Source organism: Catharus ustulatus, chromosome 11 (assembly GCF_009819885.2).
Source record: "Catharus ustulatus isolate bCatUst1 chromosome 11, bCatUst1.pri.v2, whole genome shotgun sequence".
NCBI lineage: Eukaryota > Metazoa > Chordata > Aves > Passeriformes > Turdidae > Catharus > Catharus ustulatus.
The window spans coordinates 12,461,829-12,482,603 of NC_046231.1; the positions used below are offsets into that span (position 1 = coordinate 12,461,829).

Consider the following 20,775-nt stretch of genomic DNA (forward strand, 5'->3'; position numbering starts at 1 on the left):
CCTGCAGGGAACAGATGCTCATGTTGCAAGAACAGCTTAAATTCTACATTTTATTTTGCCCTTCTTCTTGTCTTTCCACCTTAGTGCAAGGCAAAACTATAGATTATGGTGTGTTATCATGCAGGCAGAGCATCCTGAAGTTCCTGTGACCTTCCTGCTGACTGCTGGGCTCCCTTCACGGATGACATGCATTGCTAAGGAATATTTAAATTAGTTTCCTTATAGTTAAGAATTTCTAGATGCAGATTTCACAAAATGGAAGACTGGGAAGACACTATTCCATGCTTTAAAATTCTTTTTGGAATTGGTTTCGGGGGAGAATTCCCCCCAGTTCTAGAGCCTTGGTGCAGCAGCTGTGGTGACCAGAAGGTGAAGTGCAAGCCAGGGTGGCTGGGCACTGTGACAGGCTCCCGAAGGAAGGGTCACAGCACCGAACCTGCCTGAAACCTGTTCAAGGAGCGTTTGGACAAGGCTCTCAGGCACATGGTGGGATTATTTTGGGGTGTGCTGTGCGGGCCCAGGAGCTGGGGGATCCTCGTGAGTCCTTCCAGCTCAATATTCTGCGGTTCTGTGATGGCTTGATTGCCACTGCTCCCACTGAGCCGGAAGGCAAGCAGCTAACAGCTTTGGGTCTCGGAGCCAGCGTTTGTTACCCAAGCGACATTCCTCAGCTTACGCCATCCACCTAATTATTCGAGTCATTAGTTGGTGCCAAGAGCACCATCTATTTACATGCGGTGGTTTAGAAAGTAACGCTCCGCACGCCGCAAGGGAATTCTGCTCCTTGGCTCTGGCGTGGGGCCGGCTGCGCTTTGCAGGAGGGCTCACGGAGGGCTGAGGCTGGGGCTGGTGCTGGGGATCGGGCTCGGCTCGGCTGGGCTCGGGCTCGACTGGGCTCGGCTCGGCTCGGGCTCGGCTCAGCTCGGCTCGGCTCGGCTCGGCTCCGGCTCGGCTCGGCTAGGGCTCGGGCTCGGCTCTGCTGGGCTCGGCTCGGCTCGGGCTCGGCTCAGCTCGGCTCGGCTCGGCTCGGCTCCGGCTCGGCTCGGCTCGGCTCGGCTCGGCTCGGCTCGGCTCGGGCTCGGCTCGGCTCGGCTCGGCGCGGAGCGGGGCGGCCGCTGGCGGCGGCGGCGGGGCCGACACGTGGCACCGCGCCCCGCGCGCGGCCCCGCCCCCCGCGCGTCGCTGGCCGCGTCCGATTGGGCCCCGACCGCCGACTACAACTCCCGGCAGGCCCCGCGGCGCGGGGGGCGGGGCGAGGCGGCCTGTCTCGGTTCCCGGTGGCACGGGCGGCGGTCACGGGGCGCTGTCGGTGCCGTGACGTCACCGCGGGAGGGCCGGCCGGCCGGGGGAGGGCCCGGCGGGGCGGGCCGGGGCGGGGGGCGCTGCCCGGGGCGCGGCGCGGGGGCGGGTCCAGCCGCAGCCCGGAGTAGGCGCCCGCCCCCCCCGAGTGACAGAAGCGCCCGGGCACCGGAGCTTGCGCTGGGGCTGCAGCCGCCGCTCGCGCCGCCACCCCCCCCTCCGGCCCCTCCGCCGCCCGGTGTTATGCGGCGGCCCTGAGGGGCGAGCGCAGCCCGGCCGGACCCAGCGCGGCCCTGAGGGGCGACGGGGTCTCGCTGCGCCTCGCCGGCCAAACCCATGACTACGGCAAACTGCGGCGCCACCGACGAGTTCGACTTCAGGCTGATCTTCGGCGAGGACGGGCAGCCCGGCCCCGGGCCGCCGCTGGGGCCCGCAGGTGCGCCCCGGGGCCGGGGGGGTCGGCCGGGTTCCTGTTTTTCTCGGAGCGAGGCGGGGAGGGCAGCGGGGGCTGCGCCGGCCCCGCCGCGGGAGGCGGCAGCCGGGGGGAGCGGCGCCGTCCGTCCGTCCGTCCCTCAGGCCGCGGCCGCTTCCCGGCGCCGCTCCCGTTCCTCCCGCGGGACGCGGGGGCTCGGGGCGATCGGCCGGGCCTCTCCTCGCCGTAACAACTTTCTTTGGGAAAAGAAACCCAAGAGCTCGCATCGTGCGGGAGGAGCCGCCCCGGGCGCGGTGGCTCCGGCGGGGAAAAGGCCCCGGGTTGGATGTGGTGGCCGCACGCCCCCCGGGCCCGGGGAGCGCCGTGGGGCCGGTGAGGGACGGGCGGAGAGCAGCGGAGCGGGAACGGGGCCGCACCAGAGCCGTGCTCGGGCACTTGCGATGAAAAGTTTCAACAGAAGTGTTCCCCTGTACAGAACATCCCAGTTACTCCAGTGTGTTCTGCAGACTTTGTGTGCGTGTGGATGGGCGAGCACCGCGTGTCGAGATGTGATGGCCCTTTGGGTCCGTGTGTACAGATGCTCGGGTATATCTCAGAGTACTTCCATTTTACTTCGTCTTATAAAAATCTGTTTTGAAAAGCCTGTTTTAAAATGCTCGTATTTCTTGCAACTGCAGAAAACAAAGTGTTCACTGTGAATTGTGGTGTGAAGAATCAATAAGGACCAGCTGTGCCTTGTTTAGCTGTACCAGAGTTTGAGGGCTGCGTGCTTTCTTTTCTAACCTACTTGAAATAAGTTTTAATTGGTAATGGGCTGTCTTATGTCGAAGTGTTAGATGATAAGATAGCTCTGAAACACGACTGTATCCAGGCTAAATGATGCAGCCATGTTGTTTAGTTCTCTGACTCGGTTGTCTGCCGAAGTTAATTAGAAAAAAATTTGTTTGATACAGTCGGTGTGCAAGCACACAGGATTAACTTCTTAGAAAATCCCTAACTTTTATGATGCTCAGATTTAATTTTCACATTCATTCAGATAGGGGAAGACTTTATTTGCCTATTTTCCATCTCAGTGCAATAACAGATGTGTTTTGTGAAGGGGCCCTGAATTCTGCAAGCTAGATAAATGCATTACAGTACCATAAGAAAACAATGGAAAACTTGTGTGAACAAATGACAACAAAAATAATTTTGACACCCCCATTTCTGTTATTTTGACATCAAATTGGTTGTCTAAACTATGTTCCTTTGTCGATGATAGATTAGAATGAGAGAAGTTTATCAGAAAACTGGAAATACTGGTGTGGTATCAACTCACTGTTGTGATATTTGTATTTGGATAGCACTCTGTAAGAAGCAGTTTCAGATGTTACTTTGAATACAGAGAATTTTCTATGCTTGATAAGCCAAAACTATTCTTTTGTCAAATTTTAAAATGTGATATTTGGACCATGAACTGGTTTGTTTGCTGTAGCTCTCAGTAAGAAATCCTTAATCTGAAACTCAAGTAATTTTACTGTTTTGTAGAATTCTGGAGATGATCTCGCCTGCTGTGCACAGATGTGGCCTTCAGGGGAAAGGGTTAGACTAGGACTCTGCCTTCATGTATTCTGTTCAAGTATTGCCAGAGCTCATCTGTTAATTCTGCCCATGTATTTTACACATATGAGGGACTAGAATTCATATGAGAGGTCCCATATTGGAAATCTGTTTTTTCCCCTTATCCCTCTTCCAAATATATTAGATTAACAAAAAAAATAAGTTCTTAGAGCTCCCTAAAGCATCTATTTCATAATCCCATATCACTTCCTTCAATGGTGGTGTCCATTGTGCTGCAAAGTGAGCATAAGGGCATTTTTTTTTCAAATGTGTGCTAATAGCAAAGCATGTAGGTCACAGGGAAAGTTGCTTAATTTGAAATAAATAATACTAAAATTACAAAGTTTTCCATGATCGTGGAGAACACCTAAAACCACATTCTGATCCTTCATGCCTTGTCTCTAGAAGTTTGAGACTGGCATTCTGATGAAAGAAGTGTCTGGTACTAAGTTGTTGTGCAAATAGCATGGAAATCTATGTTAATTGTGTCTTTTATACTGAGATGTCTCTAGTGTTGTGAGGATTTTATTCTTTTATGTATATAGATGTAAAAGTATATACAGTTACATATTTATATTTAACTGTATTTGTAATCAAAAGCAAGGAAAAGTGAACTGTTCTTTCACTTCCTTTAAATACTTTTGATATCTGAACTACTAAGAAAGGGCTAGAAAGGACAGTAAGAGAAATTAAATCAGCTGGGATCTTTAGTTATTGCACAGAACAATTTCAGCCCTGCAGGACAGCAGGACTAACATTCATAGTTTTGTGCTAAGTGGCTGGACTTGAGACCTCTGTTCTGCATTAGTGTTTGTTTGCTTGATCTGAAAGTTGTAGTTCCTGCTGCAGAGGAGAATGCATAAAAGCTGGTGTGAAGGTGCTTGAAATCCCTGCTGTAATACTGCAGTCTTTGCAGCATCCTTGGATTGAAATTAAAGGGTTAGCCCATTTCTGGTAGTTTTTGAGTGGAGGTAAAAATTTGCTCAGGTAATTGCTAAATTAAAGAGTCTCAAAAGCTCTTCAGCTCCTTTCAAGTGGATGTTAGGTACTGAACACCTTCTGCAAACTCTTGCCTTCTGTTTCTCTGATTGTTCAGTGTCCTTTTCCCCGAACAACAAAGAAATTGTCACTTTGGTTTTGTAGTATTAGGCACTAAAAGTGTTTGGTACAGTTCTAGGTACTAATGAGCTTCATCTTTTTATGACCAAGAAATTAAATCCTCCAGTGCCCAAAGGTAATGCTGTTGATCACTCTAAAGTGAACCAAATCTCTTTGGTGTGCTCTTTGTTGCAAAATTTTGAGTAGCTGAGGTAGCATCTGATTGCATCATGCCACATTTTATCAGTTGCATTCGAAATGCCGAAGTCAGCACGTGCGTAATGTTCAGGTCCTGCACAGTCTTCTAAGAGAGACTGGCATCCAACTGGCAGTGACAGTGTTTGATGTGCCACCTGGTTTGGTCTTTTTGATGGAGAGACCTCTGGGATGTAATGTGTGGCACTTGAGTGATTGAATTAGCTTGAGTGCCTTTGTAATGATGCCCCGATTCCCTCCACCACCACCAGTTTTGCAATACTATTCAGTGTAATTTTGGGAAATTTGTCTAGAATTTATTAAGCAATTAAACTGCATTGAGTTCTCCACATTGCTGAGAACATGTTATACTTTTTAAATGCCAAACTTCTCAAAACAGAAGCAAATACGAGTTGCTATGATATTTTCTGACGTTTTAATTTAGGGGGTTCATCTTCTCTTTTAAAGAATGATTTTTTACAAGGTAAAAGCTGAACTTGGAGTATATAATACTAAACTGGGAATTTAGGATCATGTAAGGTTCTGTGTCATGCAAAACTATTTCCTACTGGTATGTGAAATCAGGACTAAAAATTAGAGGCTGCAAACTGTTCAGTATTCAGAAGATGAGTTACAGATGAGTTATTGATGCTGCTGTTCAGCATCCTGTCTAAAATGTTCCTTTAATTTCTGATTAAGTATTCTAAGAGCTAAAGAGGGGCTAATGTTTTGTTACCCAGTGAAACAGAGTAATATGTGAGTTTCACCCGAACTTCCACCTTTTGTTCTTGGGTTTTGAAGTAGAGAAGGAGAAATTAATATTTCCATTTAAGTAATCTTCCCTGGTTAACTTTGTTTATTTGCTTTCCCACAATATGAGGGCTTTAAAAGAACTGATCAGACTACCATCCTTGAACTTCAGGTTCATAGTATTTATTTTCTTTTCTTGGAAACCATGAAACAAGCTGAAAAGGGGCTCTTCATATTTCCTGTGACTTAACGTTTGGTGAAGTAATGCTATTTAGTAATCTTGTTACAAATGAATCTTACAATATCTGTTACTTTTCTACCGAAGATATAGAAAATTCCCGGTTCTGTAATGAATTTTGTGACAGTTCAAAACGTCTTTGTGAATTGCAGCCTAGGACACTCTCTGTGGATTTGGCTCTTGCATTGATTGCAAACTTCTACTGCTGTTCTCTGAGATTTTTTTTCCTTTAGCTTAGAGCTAGTAGGTTGCTGGATATCATGACTGAAGTACACGTTTTGCTATAGTCTGTCAGAGTAATCTTTTCTTTGGAAGGTGTCTGTGGCAGACCTTTCTCTGTGAGCATCCACGAGCTGCTTGGGCTGCTCAGCAGTTGTCTCCTGCGCACATACCAAGTACTCTGAAGTGATGATGGGTGCTGGATTTTCCCTCAGCTAGGCAGAGTTGTCTTGTAGTGAAAACTGGCACTATGTATGTGTTATTTCATTTAGGTATGTCCTAGAAGTCCTAAACCCACTGATTTGTACTGAAACACCACCACAATACTAGTCTGTATAGCTTTGCCTTCATCATTAATATGTAAAGGATCCTTTTTCCCTTCCCAAATGTGTGTTCCTGACTGATGTTGCTGTCAGGGATTGTTGGTAGAGTAGAAAACAGCCAAAGCTACTGACAAGAGTTTGCAGTGTGGTTGAACTTTTTTGTTCTTTTCCCCAAGGTCGTGATTAAGGTAAATAATCTTAAGAAAGTCAAGATGTGTTAGAAAAGTGAGAGTAGTCTTATAATTAGATTGAGCAGAAAATTAAGGGCTGGATACTGGCAGTAGCTGTGTACATGAGGTGTGAGTTGACCGAGGATTGCTCTTGGTGAAATTTGTTTTTGTGTTCAAAAGAGTTGGTCCAGAACTGTTGCAAAGTTTGCTTTCCTTAGCTGAGCAAGAAGAGCTGGTGAGACATCTTTTGAAGTCTTCTTACCAGGCTACCTTGCACAACTGTATGGTTCACTTGAAGTTTTATTATTTTTTACAATATTTTGATTCTGTTTAGATTTGGCTGTGTATATAAATGGGTAGGAGAGAAAGTCTTTGCACGAGATGGTAACTGTGGTTAATATGTATAATTTGAGCCATCCATATAAATACAGCTGTCTGCTGGTCTGTTAACATTTGCTATACAAAAGAGTGCTCCTATGGGTTAATAATAGGATCAGCTGGTGCAACTTTAACAAAGGAATGAATGGATAAGTTACTTGAATCCGTTAATTTTTTTCTCTTAGCTATAAATGACATTTTCTAACAAATATGTTTGTTTATTAGATGACTGAATGTTAAATATATTGTGATAAACCACCACTTGCAGGAAATTGAGCTACTATCACTTTATTTTACAAGCTACTGGATGCTGGTATCTGCATGTAGAAGATTGACACACAGGGACACAATGCAAATCAGTCATATAGGCTGTGGTTATATAATCTGCTGATAGGGGGGAGGAGGGAAAACCAAACAGCTGCATCTGACCAAAAACAGAGGGTCTTGTGACTTCAAGATAGCTTAGAGAAACACTGAGGAAGAAGCAAAGAAGAATGAATACTGAAGTGGTATCAATGGAGTCAAGAATTGCCTGGCAATTAAGAGATGAAGATGGTAATCCTGGCAAGCTGACATGTTTGAGTATGTTGTGATTTTTCGCAGTATTCTGGATAAATTAAATTGTACTTATTTGAATGAAGTTTGACCAGGATGAGACTGTTCAGAGAAAATACCAAAATCTTTTGTGTGATGTTGCAAAGCAGTTGTAGTTGCAGCCAATCTAATTTAATAACTTTTCTGTTTTGGTAGTATGGTTCTTTGATCACTACACTGCGTGGAGAGTCACTAGGTAGTGAGTCACTGTGTTTCACAGGGATTTGAAAAAGGTCCCCAGTTTGACAAAATGTCATTTGCTTTGTTTATTAATTCATAGTTGCACATCACTCTGTCCCCTTTCCCCCCAGCTGAATTGTGGGCAGAGTGTAAATGAGAACAAATCCTGAGATTTGGGATGTGGGAGATGGTCAGGGTGCGAAAGCATTTGGGCTGGTGCTTTTGTCTCACTCTTTCTCAAAGTAAAAAGTAACCCTCTGCTTAACACGATGGTCCCATCTTTTTGGTCTGTGTTGTCCAGCTGGAAACAGTTTGTCAGATGCCACCTGAAGTGTAGCCAGCTCGGTAATGTTGCTGTGAATGAGAGAGAATAAATCGAGTAGATGGGCCTGGATCAATAGTAAGCAGCAGTTTGGCTGTTCACAGCAATAACGTAAATACGGGAGTTGTTGCCTCAAGCTGCCCTAGTGGGCCAGGGAAGTACGTGGAGCAGACTTGGCAGTGAGCCCAGCCAGTAAAACAACATCCAAGTCCCTGCATTTGTCCAGGCATGCCATGTGGGTTCGAATGACAGTGGAATTTAAGATGAGTGAAATGATCAGTAAGGCTCAGTAAAACTGCAAGGCAGGAGCGAGCTTATTAAGAAGGCAGCATTCTGTTCTGCCTTCAGTGCACCCCTCTGCGAGTGTTCTTGTGAAATACTGGCCAAAGGGAGCTTTAAAAAGTCGTAGAACTGTTCAAAGTCATTCAGGGAAGATAAATTTGAATCTGAAGCCCTGCAGGTCTGGTGGAAGGAGAGAAGAATGAACTTTCTGGGGCTCTGACTACAAAACCATGATCTTTCGGCGCTAAAATCATGAAAATAGAATTCTGTATGTGGCTCGATTTGGTGTTGTATGGTGATTTTGGTGGGTTTTTTAAAGCAGAAACAAAAACTTCATTTGAGGTTGCATGACAGATGTTTGTAGGTAAAAACATGAGCAAGTACTTACAGCGAATTTATTAATTCCAGGAATGTAGTATCATATTGATTAGATTAATATTGAAATTAATAGGAATTGCATGCTTTAAAATGGCTTCTCAGGCTGCACTTTAAAGATTAGACATCACTTGTAAAAATGAGAAATATTTTTAATATAGAAAACGTTCTTGAATGGAGTTGAATATTTCTGGTGGTTTTTTGGGTTTTTTTAGTGGGTTGGTGGAAAGGGTTAATGAGATTCTTCGTGTTTGAGTGGCTGCTAACACGGCTTTTTGGGAACAAATGCTATGAGAAATGTTTTTTTTAATCCCATATTTTAATTTTTTAATGGTTTTGGAAAAAAGGCAAGAATGACTTACACATACTTTCAGAGAAGCAGTGTTTGCTCTGTGCTAGAGAGGGCATGAAATTGTGACTGATTGTAGTCGGGCCGGGGCAGAAACTGTCACCTTTTAACTAAAGTTGTTTTACAAAGTAACCCTCTGTATCTTCATAGCCAAAATGAAAGTGTAACAGAACGACAACCTGCTAATTCAGTAATGTTGCATTTATTAACTGTTAGTGACAATGATTCATTGCTTTGATGGCTGCATAATGGCCTGTAACAATATCTGCAGTGATGTACAGCTACTCATCTGTATCTTTAGATGCTTTCTCCAAGTCATTCCCTAAGTCAAGGACATGAAGATGAGGAGATTCAGTTCGTTTGGGATAACTGTATTCAAACAACAAGGCCATAGGGAAATGCATGGTTTAATCCAAAGAACGACTAAGAAAATCTGTCAACATTTTGTATTTTGCAAAGCTTCTTAAAATTATGTAAGTCTCTGTATTTAATCAGTGTGATTTGTAAAGTTTAGTCTTTTCAGAGCAAATGCTGCTGTCCTTCAAATTGCCAAGCTTTTTGTGTTGGGGGCAGGAGGTGAGGCTGATGTACAGTATGTGGTGACACCTCCACTCCTGCTGGAATAAACACAAGCTATTTAGGACTCCGGGAGGAGATGCAAAGTTACATGTGCACAGTCATGAGGCACGCTAATACCACCATCTCTGTATTTTGGGGTGTCATTCTAAACCTTGCTGAAAAAAATGGTATCTGTGCTCAGTCTCCTCTTTTTCATCTGGCTGATTTGTGTTTCTGCCTTCTATTGTATCAGTCTAGCAAAGTGAATTCAAGGTGTTTCTGTTTCTACATTCGTGTGTGCAGATGGGAAAGCAAGGCAGTTTCAGATTGTCATTGTGGCTCATTACAGCTCTTTGATGTACACAGCCTTTGAGTTTAACGTGCCTGAAGTCCACATTTAAACTGACTTATGAAATATTGGTGAAAAGCTGTAATAATTAATGGTTTGAAATACTGAGTTAACTATATGGCAGGACTGCCTGCTGTGGAATGGTTTGCCCTCTGTCATGCAGGCCAGCTGCAGAAGCACAGTGTAATTTGGCCAAGGTGTGAAGAGTTCCCAAACGAGTTTGTTCAGATATTATCGATACCAGTTCTCAATCTCTGTGTCGTGCTCTGATAATCAGAAATGCCTCCATTTCAGTCTCCCCTCCACTGTGTAACTGCTCCCCACATGGACATCATCTACCAGGTTTCACAAGGACTTTGGGCTGTGTCACTGTACTTTCATGTAGCTAGAATATACATTTTCTTGCCTGTTTTCTTTGATATGGCCCTACTTAACACCTGATCTTGGAATTTTGGCTTCTCAGTGCTTGTTTCAGGACTAGAGCAGTGAACTGGCAGTGTCTCTGTATAGAGCAGCAGGTTACTGTGAGTAAGGTCATGTTAGAAGTCAGTGGTAAAGGCATCCATGTAGAAGTTAGGTGAATTAGGTGAGCACTTCATTCTGTTTAATAACTGGAGAGCCTTTTTATGGAGTCTGTTGGCTTTGCCCCCACAGGGGAAGAGTTGTTAGTGGTAGATTGGCCCACAGCACCAAGAATCTAGGCAAATGACATGTGGCAATTACAGCACATGATTAATTCCCTTGTTCCCTTCACTCAGTATTTGCCTAATCTCACTTACCTTTGTGCTCAGTGTGCTTTCAGTGAGTCAGGCACAGCACTCCAGATTGGAGTGATCAGACTTCTCTCAGATCCCATGGCTACACATCTGAAATGCTCTGGGGTTGCAGCGCTGCAGTCCTTTAGCAGGCTAACACCTGATTGTGTAGAGTAAGAGTTCATTTTCAGAACAGCAGTGTCAAAGGGCTGTTCACATTGTGTGATAGTACCTGCTGTGCCCATGTACTGTGCTGTTTCCAAAAGGCTGTGCACTCATATCTCTGAACTGCTGGGTCATGTTAAGGTGGCATTTGAACGGACAGTGAATGACAAATGAGGCCTCATCAAACTGGAGGGCAGCAGCTTCTGTTTTGTCCACAAGGTTATTATGCAGTGAAATACCATGTCTTCTTGAATGGTACAGCCACAGATTCAAAGAAGGAACCAAAGACGAGCCCAGAGAACTTTAAGGCTTTTAAAGCAAGAAGCAGAACTTTTTAAAAACAATTTTTTTAAATGGATAAATCCTTTAATACTGAGCCAAAGGCTTTATGAAGTTATCATTTAAAGACATGCTTCATATCAATCAGAAATAGCAGGAGAGCTGGAGAAGGCACAGGTAGAAACACTGCTTAGCACTTCCGGTTGTTATTTTCTGTTTTGTAACTGAACTCAAAATGACTAATTCTTGTCAAATCTTATAAGTTGAATTCTTTACCTGCCTTGTACATAACTTTTTATCAATGTGTCTCAAAGCTGTTCTTTCCCTGTTTGAAATTTAATGTAATTACTTTGGTGTGAAGCTGGATGTACACTAAGACAGCAGTTCTGGTTTAAAAGCGTACCAGGCTGTGGCCTGACTTTATTTAGTTGCATGTTATGTTTTCATTTGATAGTGAACATCAGTGAACACCTGCAGTTCCTGTCCTGGTTGCTTGTTTCCCCCCATGTCCTAAAGCCTGCCATTCTGTCAGTTGTGTATATACAGGTGTTAGTGCACTGTAAATATGATTGCCAAAATCATCTATGTTAAAAGAACCTCTCTTCTCATTTCCCCTCCCCCTTTGTGTGTGAAGGTGTGTGGGAGGGTGGTTGTGCTGAAAAAAACCTTGGTGTAGTTACACCCCAAGAGCCAGTATGTTCTTATTTTAGTCAGCATCAGTTGTAAACATTTGATATGCTGGATTATTGTCTTGCTTAAACTAGTGCAGTTTCTTTATTCTTCTATATTTCTACCAAGGATAATGAATTGTTATCCAGCCTAGAATTTGGAAAAGATTCATTGATGAGCTCCCACTGTTGAGAAGATTACTTTTCTTCTACATTTCCAGTATTCTTACTTAACAAAAGAAAATAAGTGAAATTGTCATTGGCACGACAGAACAGCCTCTGGCATACGTGATTGACAAAAGTAAATCTATTTTTATCCTTTTTTGCATAATTTGATGTGACCATGAAACAACACAAAACCATCGAAGAAAGTGAACTGTTTCTTAAAATGAGAGTTGTAGATCATCCTTATTTGAAAACTTAAACTTGCAGTACTGCTCCACACATTGCTAACTTTGGTCTAGAAGGATGTTTCCCCCTACTCCACCCTGCTACCTGAATTTTTTTCACAATTTATTCTTTTTCAGTACCATATTTGGCTTGCTAGTCAGTTGTAGTCCTTATAAACAAATACATTGCTATGTTTCAGTTTGGGGTTGTGGGATTTTTTAAGTTGTTTTTTAAGCTTGTAGGAAGTGTTTCTGGAGAACCAATAGCTTGTAATGGAAAACTGGAGTTAAATATCCAATTATAGAGCTTTAGTACAATAGTGTACCAAGAAGAACTCTGATCAATTGTGGTTTTAAGTGCACAAAAGAAAAGCTTTTGGTTATTGGCTATTTTGTGTTCCCTGTGAAGATTAACAACTCCTTTTTTATACCAAGAAATATATAAACTTGTGCAAACCTGCAGGATAATGAAATAAAAAACAGCCACATATCCTTTTTGTCCTGGTTTACAAATATTTTTGTAACCCATCGTATTCAGAAAGAGATAATGGTAACTGTCATGACAGAAATGGAAAACAGAAGAGTTGGTCATTCTTTTTAAAGCTTGTAAGTGAGACAGACTTGCCTGAGAACACACATGATGTCTGTGTCAATGTTCAGGTCTTTCCTCATGCTATTTAAAGGACTTGATTACTGATCCTGTTTTCACAGTAGTAGTTTTATAAGTCCTAGGTCATGTTGCACTTTCTTCTTACCTTATAGCAACTCCTATTGTCTGAAAATGTTTGTTTATGGGCTTGTAAACTTAGAATAATAAAACAGTTTGGGTAATTCTGGCACAAGGCTTGTGTTCAGACATTTGATAGTAATTGACCTTCCTTCTCTGGAGAAATCTGGCTGAATGCACAGCTGCACATGTGCATGTGCCAGTACATCACTGGGGAGTGAACAACTGGTGGGCAAGCATTGCTAGTCCTAAATGTGCACTCTGATACAGCAAGTAGCAAGCAAAATGCGTTTAGAAACAGTTGTTCTGGATATTATTTAATTATATTCCCCAGTTAGACAGCTTATATTGAAGTGTAGTTAGCAGCTTAGTAAGGGATGAGCCAGCATTGTTTTAATACTGAACAGGAGCTTCTGTACATGAGGCTGTTTCCAGACAGTAGCAAATGTACATTGAAAATGAGCAACCTTCTGGTTCTCATTGACAGTGGATGACACAGACGCCTGATGCAGGATTGCAATGAAAGTCTGCAGCTTTATTTAGCTGATACACTGTGAATCTAGAGCATCTGCTCATTTTTGTGATCCCTCAGTAGTGAACCTGATCTCAGCAGGGTGGGGATGAAGGCTTCAGTAAATTTCTAAAGACTCATGGCTTCTCTGTGCATGGCAGTGTTAAGAGTCTTAGTAAGTAAAAACAAAGCTGAATTTCTTTCTATGCCATTTTTCCAAAAGATCTCCTTTGATTGTAAAAGAAAATTTGTTTGACGTGGTTTGTTCTTAGGAAACAGTGATTTGTTTTTTTTCTTTGTCTCCTTAAAAATGCTTTCTGGAACAAATAAACTATTAATACTACTTCTAAAACTGAAGTTGAACTTATTGACCCATAATCCTTCAGTAGTTTTTAACCTTTTATTTAGTCCAGTTTTTTATACTCTTTATTGCTGTTATATTTATTAGCTATTCATTCTGTTGTCCTTACTAAAGCAAAAGCATTTAGCACACCTGCCTTTTCAGTGGCATGAAGGCTTTTGATGTGAATGGCACTACTTCTCTTGGTCTGTGTATTTTGCTGTGTCTGTCTTGTCTAGCTTCTTGCCCCCATGTGCTTGTGGTAGTTTCTGTGCTCTACCTTCATAGTCTGCCCTAGTTTCTGTGTCTTGAGTGCTTTCTTATATTTTATGGTCAGTGAAATCCTCATGACATGACCAACTCCATTATTGTCTTTCCTCCCCCAATAGGATTGTTTGAATGTAATAACTGTCCTACTAAGTAACCAGATTTCCATAACTCCTCTTTCCCTTGGGTTTCTCCATAACTCTTTTTTCCTTACACTTGTCTGTTGTGAGACTTCTCTTTGTTTGTTTACCCTCTGCTTCTTGAAGCCCTGTTTTGGATTTGTTTCGTGCTATTCTCACTGCTTTCTCTTTTAAGGGTTATCACCTATGTTTTTTCATTCTTTCTTTTTCCCCCAATTTGTCTTTGTTTGTATGTTCACTAGTTCCTTAAGATAGGTTAGAAGTCTCTTCCTGATTGGATTCTCTGCAGTCTTTTAATGACGCGATTTGTAAAGGTCTCAGTGTTGTCCTTTTTTGTGAGCAGCTAACAGGTTATTTTAACACATGAACTATAAGGGGGAGGATTTGTGTGTGCAGACTGAAATAAATCTACATGTTTTTCAATTGTGTCTGAAAATTATTTGGGTGACTTGGATTTCAAACTGTGTTGTGTTCACAGTGTGAAGTGTACCTTTGGGATTGGTTATTCAGTAGGTTTCTTGCTTCCTGTTTGGTGTGTGTGCAGCTGGGGAGGGGTAACAGGACAGTGCCAAACTCAGGAGACGCTGTTTGTCAGGAGAGGACCAAAGAAGCCTGAGTCAGAAAAGTTCTCTCTCCTGTCTGCTCCATCTCTTCCCTGCTGCTGTTGGTAATTCTGTGCTCGTCTGATCTCTCCACCTCAACCTTGTGAAAATTAAATTCTGAATGAACGTGTGCTTTTTGTAAATCCCTGTGATACTGAAAGTAGAGAAATTGTCTTAAATATTTTAAGATTTCTTGATTATTGGTGCAAGAGGAGTAAGACTCTTTGCAGTGGTGAGAGATTTAGTACAAACAATGTGCTGCTACTGTTCCTAAAACCATTAATGATGGTAAATGGTTACACACAGGGCTTGAAGACTTCCAACTGCTCTTTTTCTGAAACATTATTATTATTTAAAAAGTTCTGTAGTTGTAGCTGTTTTATTTCTAACTTTTGATAAGCTGGATAATAGTCTTTGTTAGGATTGCATTTTTCTTCCCTTGATCTATGCTTTTATTAATACTGACTTAGGAAATCCATGGTCTTGCACATTAATAGACCAATAGATGTGGAAAACCTCTAACCAACTACTGTCTGCATTTCATGTTTTGTGATGGAAAACAGCAAAAAGAAAGACCCTCAGTTAATATTTTAAAAAATGTTTGTTACCCTAGTGAAAGGACAGGGAAATGCAGTTTTGGTAGTGCTCAGCATAGTGAGCTTGTGTTAATTGTGTGCAGTATGTGCCACAGTCCTTCCTGAGAATCCTAATCCTTTGTGTGTGCTCACTTAGAAATCAACCTGTGCTGATTTTCTGTGCTCTTAACACATATAATAGTAGTTAATGATATATAGTATAGATAACTGTCATACATAACCATGATATATATAAAATCACACAGTGTTTATAATGTTACTAGGTACTCCTTAAATGCAGTGTATGTCTCCTTCGATGTATTTCTTGTAGAATTGCTCCCTGTTCATGAATCTTCAGCCTTTTCTTTTTTCTTTTTTTTATGAAGTCTGAGGAATGTAGTCCATTCCTTGGTGACAATATGCTTTCTCTTAAGTTGAAAATGCTTCCCCTATCTCTGAAGAGCTGAGATTTTGTTTCTGTTTTAGTTAATTTTAAGCTGATTGCTGTTAGTGAAACTGTTAATAGACTGACTTCATTAACAAACTAATTTTTTCATCATGGAAAGGTCTAAAATACATAGCTTCCTGTCTGGATATTTTAACTGATTGTGAGAGAAACTACATTTATTTTAAAACAAATATTTGTAGTCTGCTGATACTCACGATAAAAATAATTTTTAAAAAAGAACTAATACCTAAAGATGCAATTAATTTCATCTAGTCTGGATTTATGAAAATTCAGGAGTGAAGACCCTATTTACAAGTGGAAAGAAACAAGAGTGGAATCACAGTGGCTACAAAATATGAAAAAAAAGTTGAGTTTTCTACTTTGATTTCAGACAATTGTCTCATATTGGCAGTTAATTCAATGTTGAGAAATGGGACAAAAAATCCTGCTTCAGTTCTGTGAGACAAAGTTGCTGATTTTGTTAACTGGACTTGTACTCCCTCTCAATTGCTTGTTTTTCTTTGGAATATTTCCTGTGTTTTGGATAAGTTAGTGAGATCTGAGAATATTTTGTTTTGCCTTTTTTTGCTGAACAACTTGTGCTCAAACTTCATGAGACTTCACTGAAAAATGCTATTTAGCATAGGCACTTGAGAATTTTCTACTCTACAAAAAATATACCTTAGCAATACAATTCTTCATAAGACCTCTAATAATATTCCTTGTTAGGCCTTCTTTAGTTGAATGTTTTTAGTAGTTCAAAATCTTCATTCAAGTTAAAGTCACTGTAAGATCCTTTCTATTGTTAGAGTAGATCAGTATTATGTATGTGATGTTCTCGTGCTTGTAAGTATTGACTGGGCTTGCAGAAAGTACCCAGTCCTATTTATGTCAAAATGGCAAACTTATAATGATTTTTGATTTAAAATGATTAGTCATAATTGGAATACAGTTATGATGAAGTTTGAATTGAGTATTCAAGCTTAGATCCTTTCAGGATTTCAACCCGTTTTTCGTTTTGTGTTATATTTTCAGTGATTGAGGATGTGTATAGATTGTGAAATCTGAATGAAAACAGGATTTATAATAGAAAACCATACTGTAGCCATATTTAGTTGTAAAATAGACTGGGGAAAATTTAAAATTAAGAATTAGCTTTATTTTGTATCACTAGTGTAATGGGAGGGGTCTAGGATGTTGATAACAGTATCTGGGGAGCAAAGGATTTTTTTTCTGGCGTTTATCCAAGTATTGCATTCTGACTCTTACTACTTTTTTTATCTTTTTAAATTTCATTTTCAGATCTTGAGTCAGATGACTGTGCATCCATATACATCTTTAATGTAGACCAGCCATCATCCTCTGTCAATCAGCCAATTTGTATTCCTCGCCATGGACTGCAGTCTCACTCCTCTCCTACAAGGTTTCAGAGTCACAAAAACTATGAAGGCACTTGTGAGGTACCAGAATCCAAGTACAGTCCACTAGGTGGACCCAAACCCTTCGAGTGCCCCAGCATTCAAATCACATCGATTTCACCCAACTGTCACCAGGGGATTGAGGCCAATGAAGATGAATTGCACACAAATGGCACAGAAAATGAGTACATGGAAAGGCCTTCCCGGGACCATCTCTATCTTCCTCTTGAGCCATCATATAGGGAATCATCCCTTAGTCCGAGCCCTGCCAGCAGCATTTCGTCCAGGAGTTGGTTTTCAGATGCTTCCTCTTGTGAATCCATTTCCCATGTTTATGATGATGTAGACTCAGAGCTAAATGAAGCAGCTGCTCGATTTACCCTTGGCTCTCCCTTGGCATCACCTGGTGGTTCTCCAAGAGGTCCCAGTGATGAATCGTGGCAGCAACCTTATGGATTTGGGCATGCCTTGTCACCTAGACAGTCTCCCTGTCATTCTCCTAGAACTAGTATTACAGATGAAAATTGGCTGAGCCCTAGACCAACATCAAGGCCCTCATCAAGACCTACATCCCCCTGTGGGAAACGCCGACACTCCAGTGCTGAGATTTGCTATGCTGGTTCTCTCTCTCCTCACCATTCTCCAACTCCATCACCTGGCCATTCTCCCAGAGGAAGCATAACGGAAGACACATGGCTAAACACTTCCATTCATAATGTTCAAGGCCTTAACTCTGGCCTTTCACCATTTCAGTGTTGTACAGAGACTGATATTCCTCTAAAAACCAGAAAGACCTCAGAGGATCAGACTGCCACTTTATCTGGAAAAATAGATATCTGTCCTGAAGAGCAAGGTAACTTGTCATCATCCCTTGAAACTGCAGTAGATGATTGCTCTGGATCTCAGCATACCTTGAAAAAAGACTTGCCTGGAGACCAATTTCTTTCTGTTCCTTCGCACTTTACTTGGAACAAACCAAAGCCTGGTCACACTCCTATATTCCGGTAGGTGGTTAGAAAGTAACTCCTGCTTTTCCCATCCTGTGCATCTTAAATAGACATATAAATGTCCTTGTATTTCAGTGATGCATTAAGACTTCTTAAAGAAAACTTTTTGAAAGCAGGTAGGTCTTATAATTAGGAAAAAACAAGCTGAGATACCAAATACCCTTCATCTTTTAAAAATACGGTAGATTGCGTTGTAAATAGGATTAGGTTTATTTAAGTAAAGTGTGTATGCACAAAGCCCAGCTGAATTAAATGTCTGTGATTTTGTACATGCTTTGCAGTTCCATCTAATCTGAGCACTTGACATTTTAATATAGCTAGGGAAACCTGACTTACATGATTTTATAAAACTGGGAGCTCGCAAAAGAGATAGGAGCTTATTTGCTTTTGTGTCTGTTTGCTTCTTTGGGCTCATATAATTCTAGAAATAGAATAAAGAAAAAAATTTGTATGCCATGTTGAAAATAATCCAGAAAGAATGGATGTCTGGGCTGTAGTTCCAAGGTATTTCCACCATCTATGATAGAATTAAATAGATCTTTTCCTTTTGCAGTCCTGTCATGTGCTAGCAGGATGATTTGTGGAGACTCAGAAAAGGAAACTGGTTCAAAGGGGGGAAAAAGTCTCCCTCCTCTCCAGTCTGTTACTTTTTAGATGGATCAGTTCTATGATCTTTCAAGTTATAGAGCTTGTATAAATTGTTCAGAAGTTGTCACTTAGCTTGGCTTGTTAGTAGCTAAATATATTGAAACAATACTTATTCAGCTATTTGGTTATTTTTTGCCTAATTTTAAACCACAAATTTTAATTTATCTCCACAGAATTGTAGTGATTTTAATAAATTGATTGTTTTTTCCTTCTCCTTAAATGTTCTTCCACATAACTGTTTATGGATGTAAAATGTAACAGTAAAGATGCAAAGCTGCTGGCTGGAAAAATCTGTTCTACCAGGTCTGAAACTACTGTGTTAACAGATAACTTAAGTGTGCTCAAGTCTGGGGTTTTTTTGAGTTCCATTGCCATCTGTTAGTGATACGTGTTCAATCTGTTACTAGAATCTTTTCACTCAAACTAAAACAGTGATGACTGTTTTAACTTAATTGTGTATTTTGGAATTGTATTGTATTTATGTAGGATACCAAACAGTCCCATCTCTGCATTTTTGTTAGCTTGCAGGCTGACATTGCACATAAAAGGTGAACACTACTGTAGGGTTAGAGGTCATGAATATAGAGGCATGGGGTGTGGTTCTTCTGTGGGATGAACAAAGTGGTTTAAAACACAGGCAGCTCATACCTGTTTCCTCTTGTACTGCAGAGAACTGAGTACCACTAAATAAAAAGAAGTGTGTTTTCATTACAAAATAAAAATTTTTTTTTCAATGTCAGACTTTATTTAGAAGCTGGAACTGAAAATTTCTGTAAATACAAGATGGACAAACAGAAAAGACAATGAGGACTGCACCTATACTCAAGGAAACTACATAAATCTATTAAGCTGAGTGCATTTACTGCCAAAAATGTTGGCTGATTATTGAATTAGTGGAAATGCCTGCACTGGCAGCTGGATCCTCAGTGAAATGTTAAATTACTTAGCAGTTGTAGGCTGTTCCACAAGGGCTGTAGCAGTGTGCATCTTCAGTAGGTAAAACATTCCATTCTGTCACATAATATTTTGTAATTTTGATTCTTGTAAACCACGGTAACTAAGTTGACCCTTACATGTTATGAATAATGATGAAATGCAAGAAGATCCACTGTTTCTAAATGGTTGATGACCAAAAGTGAACATATTAATTGTCATAAAGAATTATATAGTCATGTTTATGCATTAATTCCATATTGTATGTACAATTGTATTAATTATAGTATCAATTACATGATATAGTAAAAATAATACACTTCTTAATGTCTTGATTGTATTGTCAAGCACAAAGTAGTGCATGAGGTAAGCAGGAATATTGATTCCAAGCAGATGAGGTGCACACCCAACTGCAATAACTGACCCCTGGTAGAAGGGGGGTAGTTTGCCTCACGTGTTCTGTGGTATGAAATGTGTAGGTAGCACCTTCTGCTCTGAATGCTCTCTGAAGTTTTGTAAATCTGTTATCTACTTTATCTGTCAAGCCCTCACCATGTTTTCCTTCATTTTTCTGTTTTCAATAAGTATGCAATGCTTAACAAAATCTAAAAATGTGTAAGATGCTTTTGAGCGTATTAGTCATATTTCACGTGCCATCCAAACTGTTTTGTTAGATGACAACTTGTTATTTGGTCACAGAAACCCATAATCTGCCAGTCAGTGGCATATGAAAAATGTCTGTGTATTCCATGCCCTGAGTCCCATTTCTACTCCCTTGTCAAAGATAAGTGTGGGCAAGGGCCTGGGCAGGACCACTGCAATTCCTTCCTACAAGTGAAAGAACTGGGTAGCAGCTTCTGCACAGGCAATAGTACAGGAGGTGTGTATTGGTGATGTCACTCACCAGGTATGATGGCAGATTCAGTTGGTCATTTTACAGAATATTCAGCAATGAACTCGGTAATCTTATTTATTAATGGTTACTCTTGTTACTGTTTAAGATACCTGTTTCTTTCACCCCCATCCTTCCCACAGGGGATAAGACGAAATTTTATCTGTGTCATGTTTTCCTTCTCCTCCACTTAAAAAACCCTTCTTTTTGGGGTCTTAATGCAGTGATAGTATACCCAGCCTCCCCATTTGTGTTCTACCCCAACATTCCACAAATGCACTCATTTTATTACTTTCTTGC

General features: G+C 41.3%; 1 protein-coding gene across 2 annotated transcripts in view; it reads left to right on the forward strand.

Annotated features, from left to right (window-relative positions):
- The first annotated feature begins 1,537 nt into the window (after positions 1 to 1,537).
- NFATC3 (nuclear factor of activated T cells 3) overlaps positions 1,538 to 20,775 on the forward strand; it is a 62,492-nt gene continuing 43,254 nt past the window's right edge. For both annotated transcript variants that reach the window (XM_033069780.2, XM_033069782.2), the window contains exons 1-2: positions 1,538 to 1,735; positions 16,880 to 17,999. In XM_033069780.2, the coding sequence (XP_032925671.1) occupies positions 1,636 to 1,735; positions 16,880 to 17,999 (1,220 nt within the window). In that variant the 5' untranslated portion in view covers positions 1,538 to 1,635. The remainder of the gene's footprint in view (positions 1,736 to 16,879; positions 18,000 to 20,775) is intronic.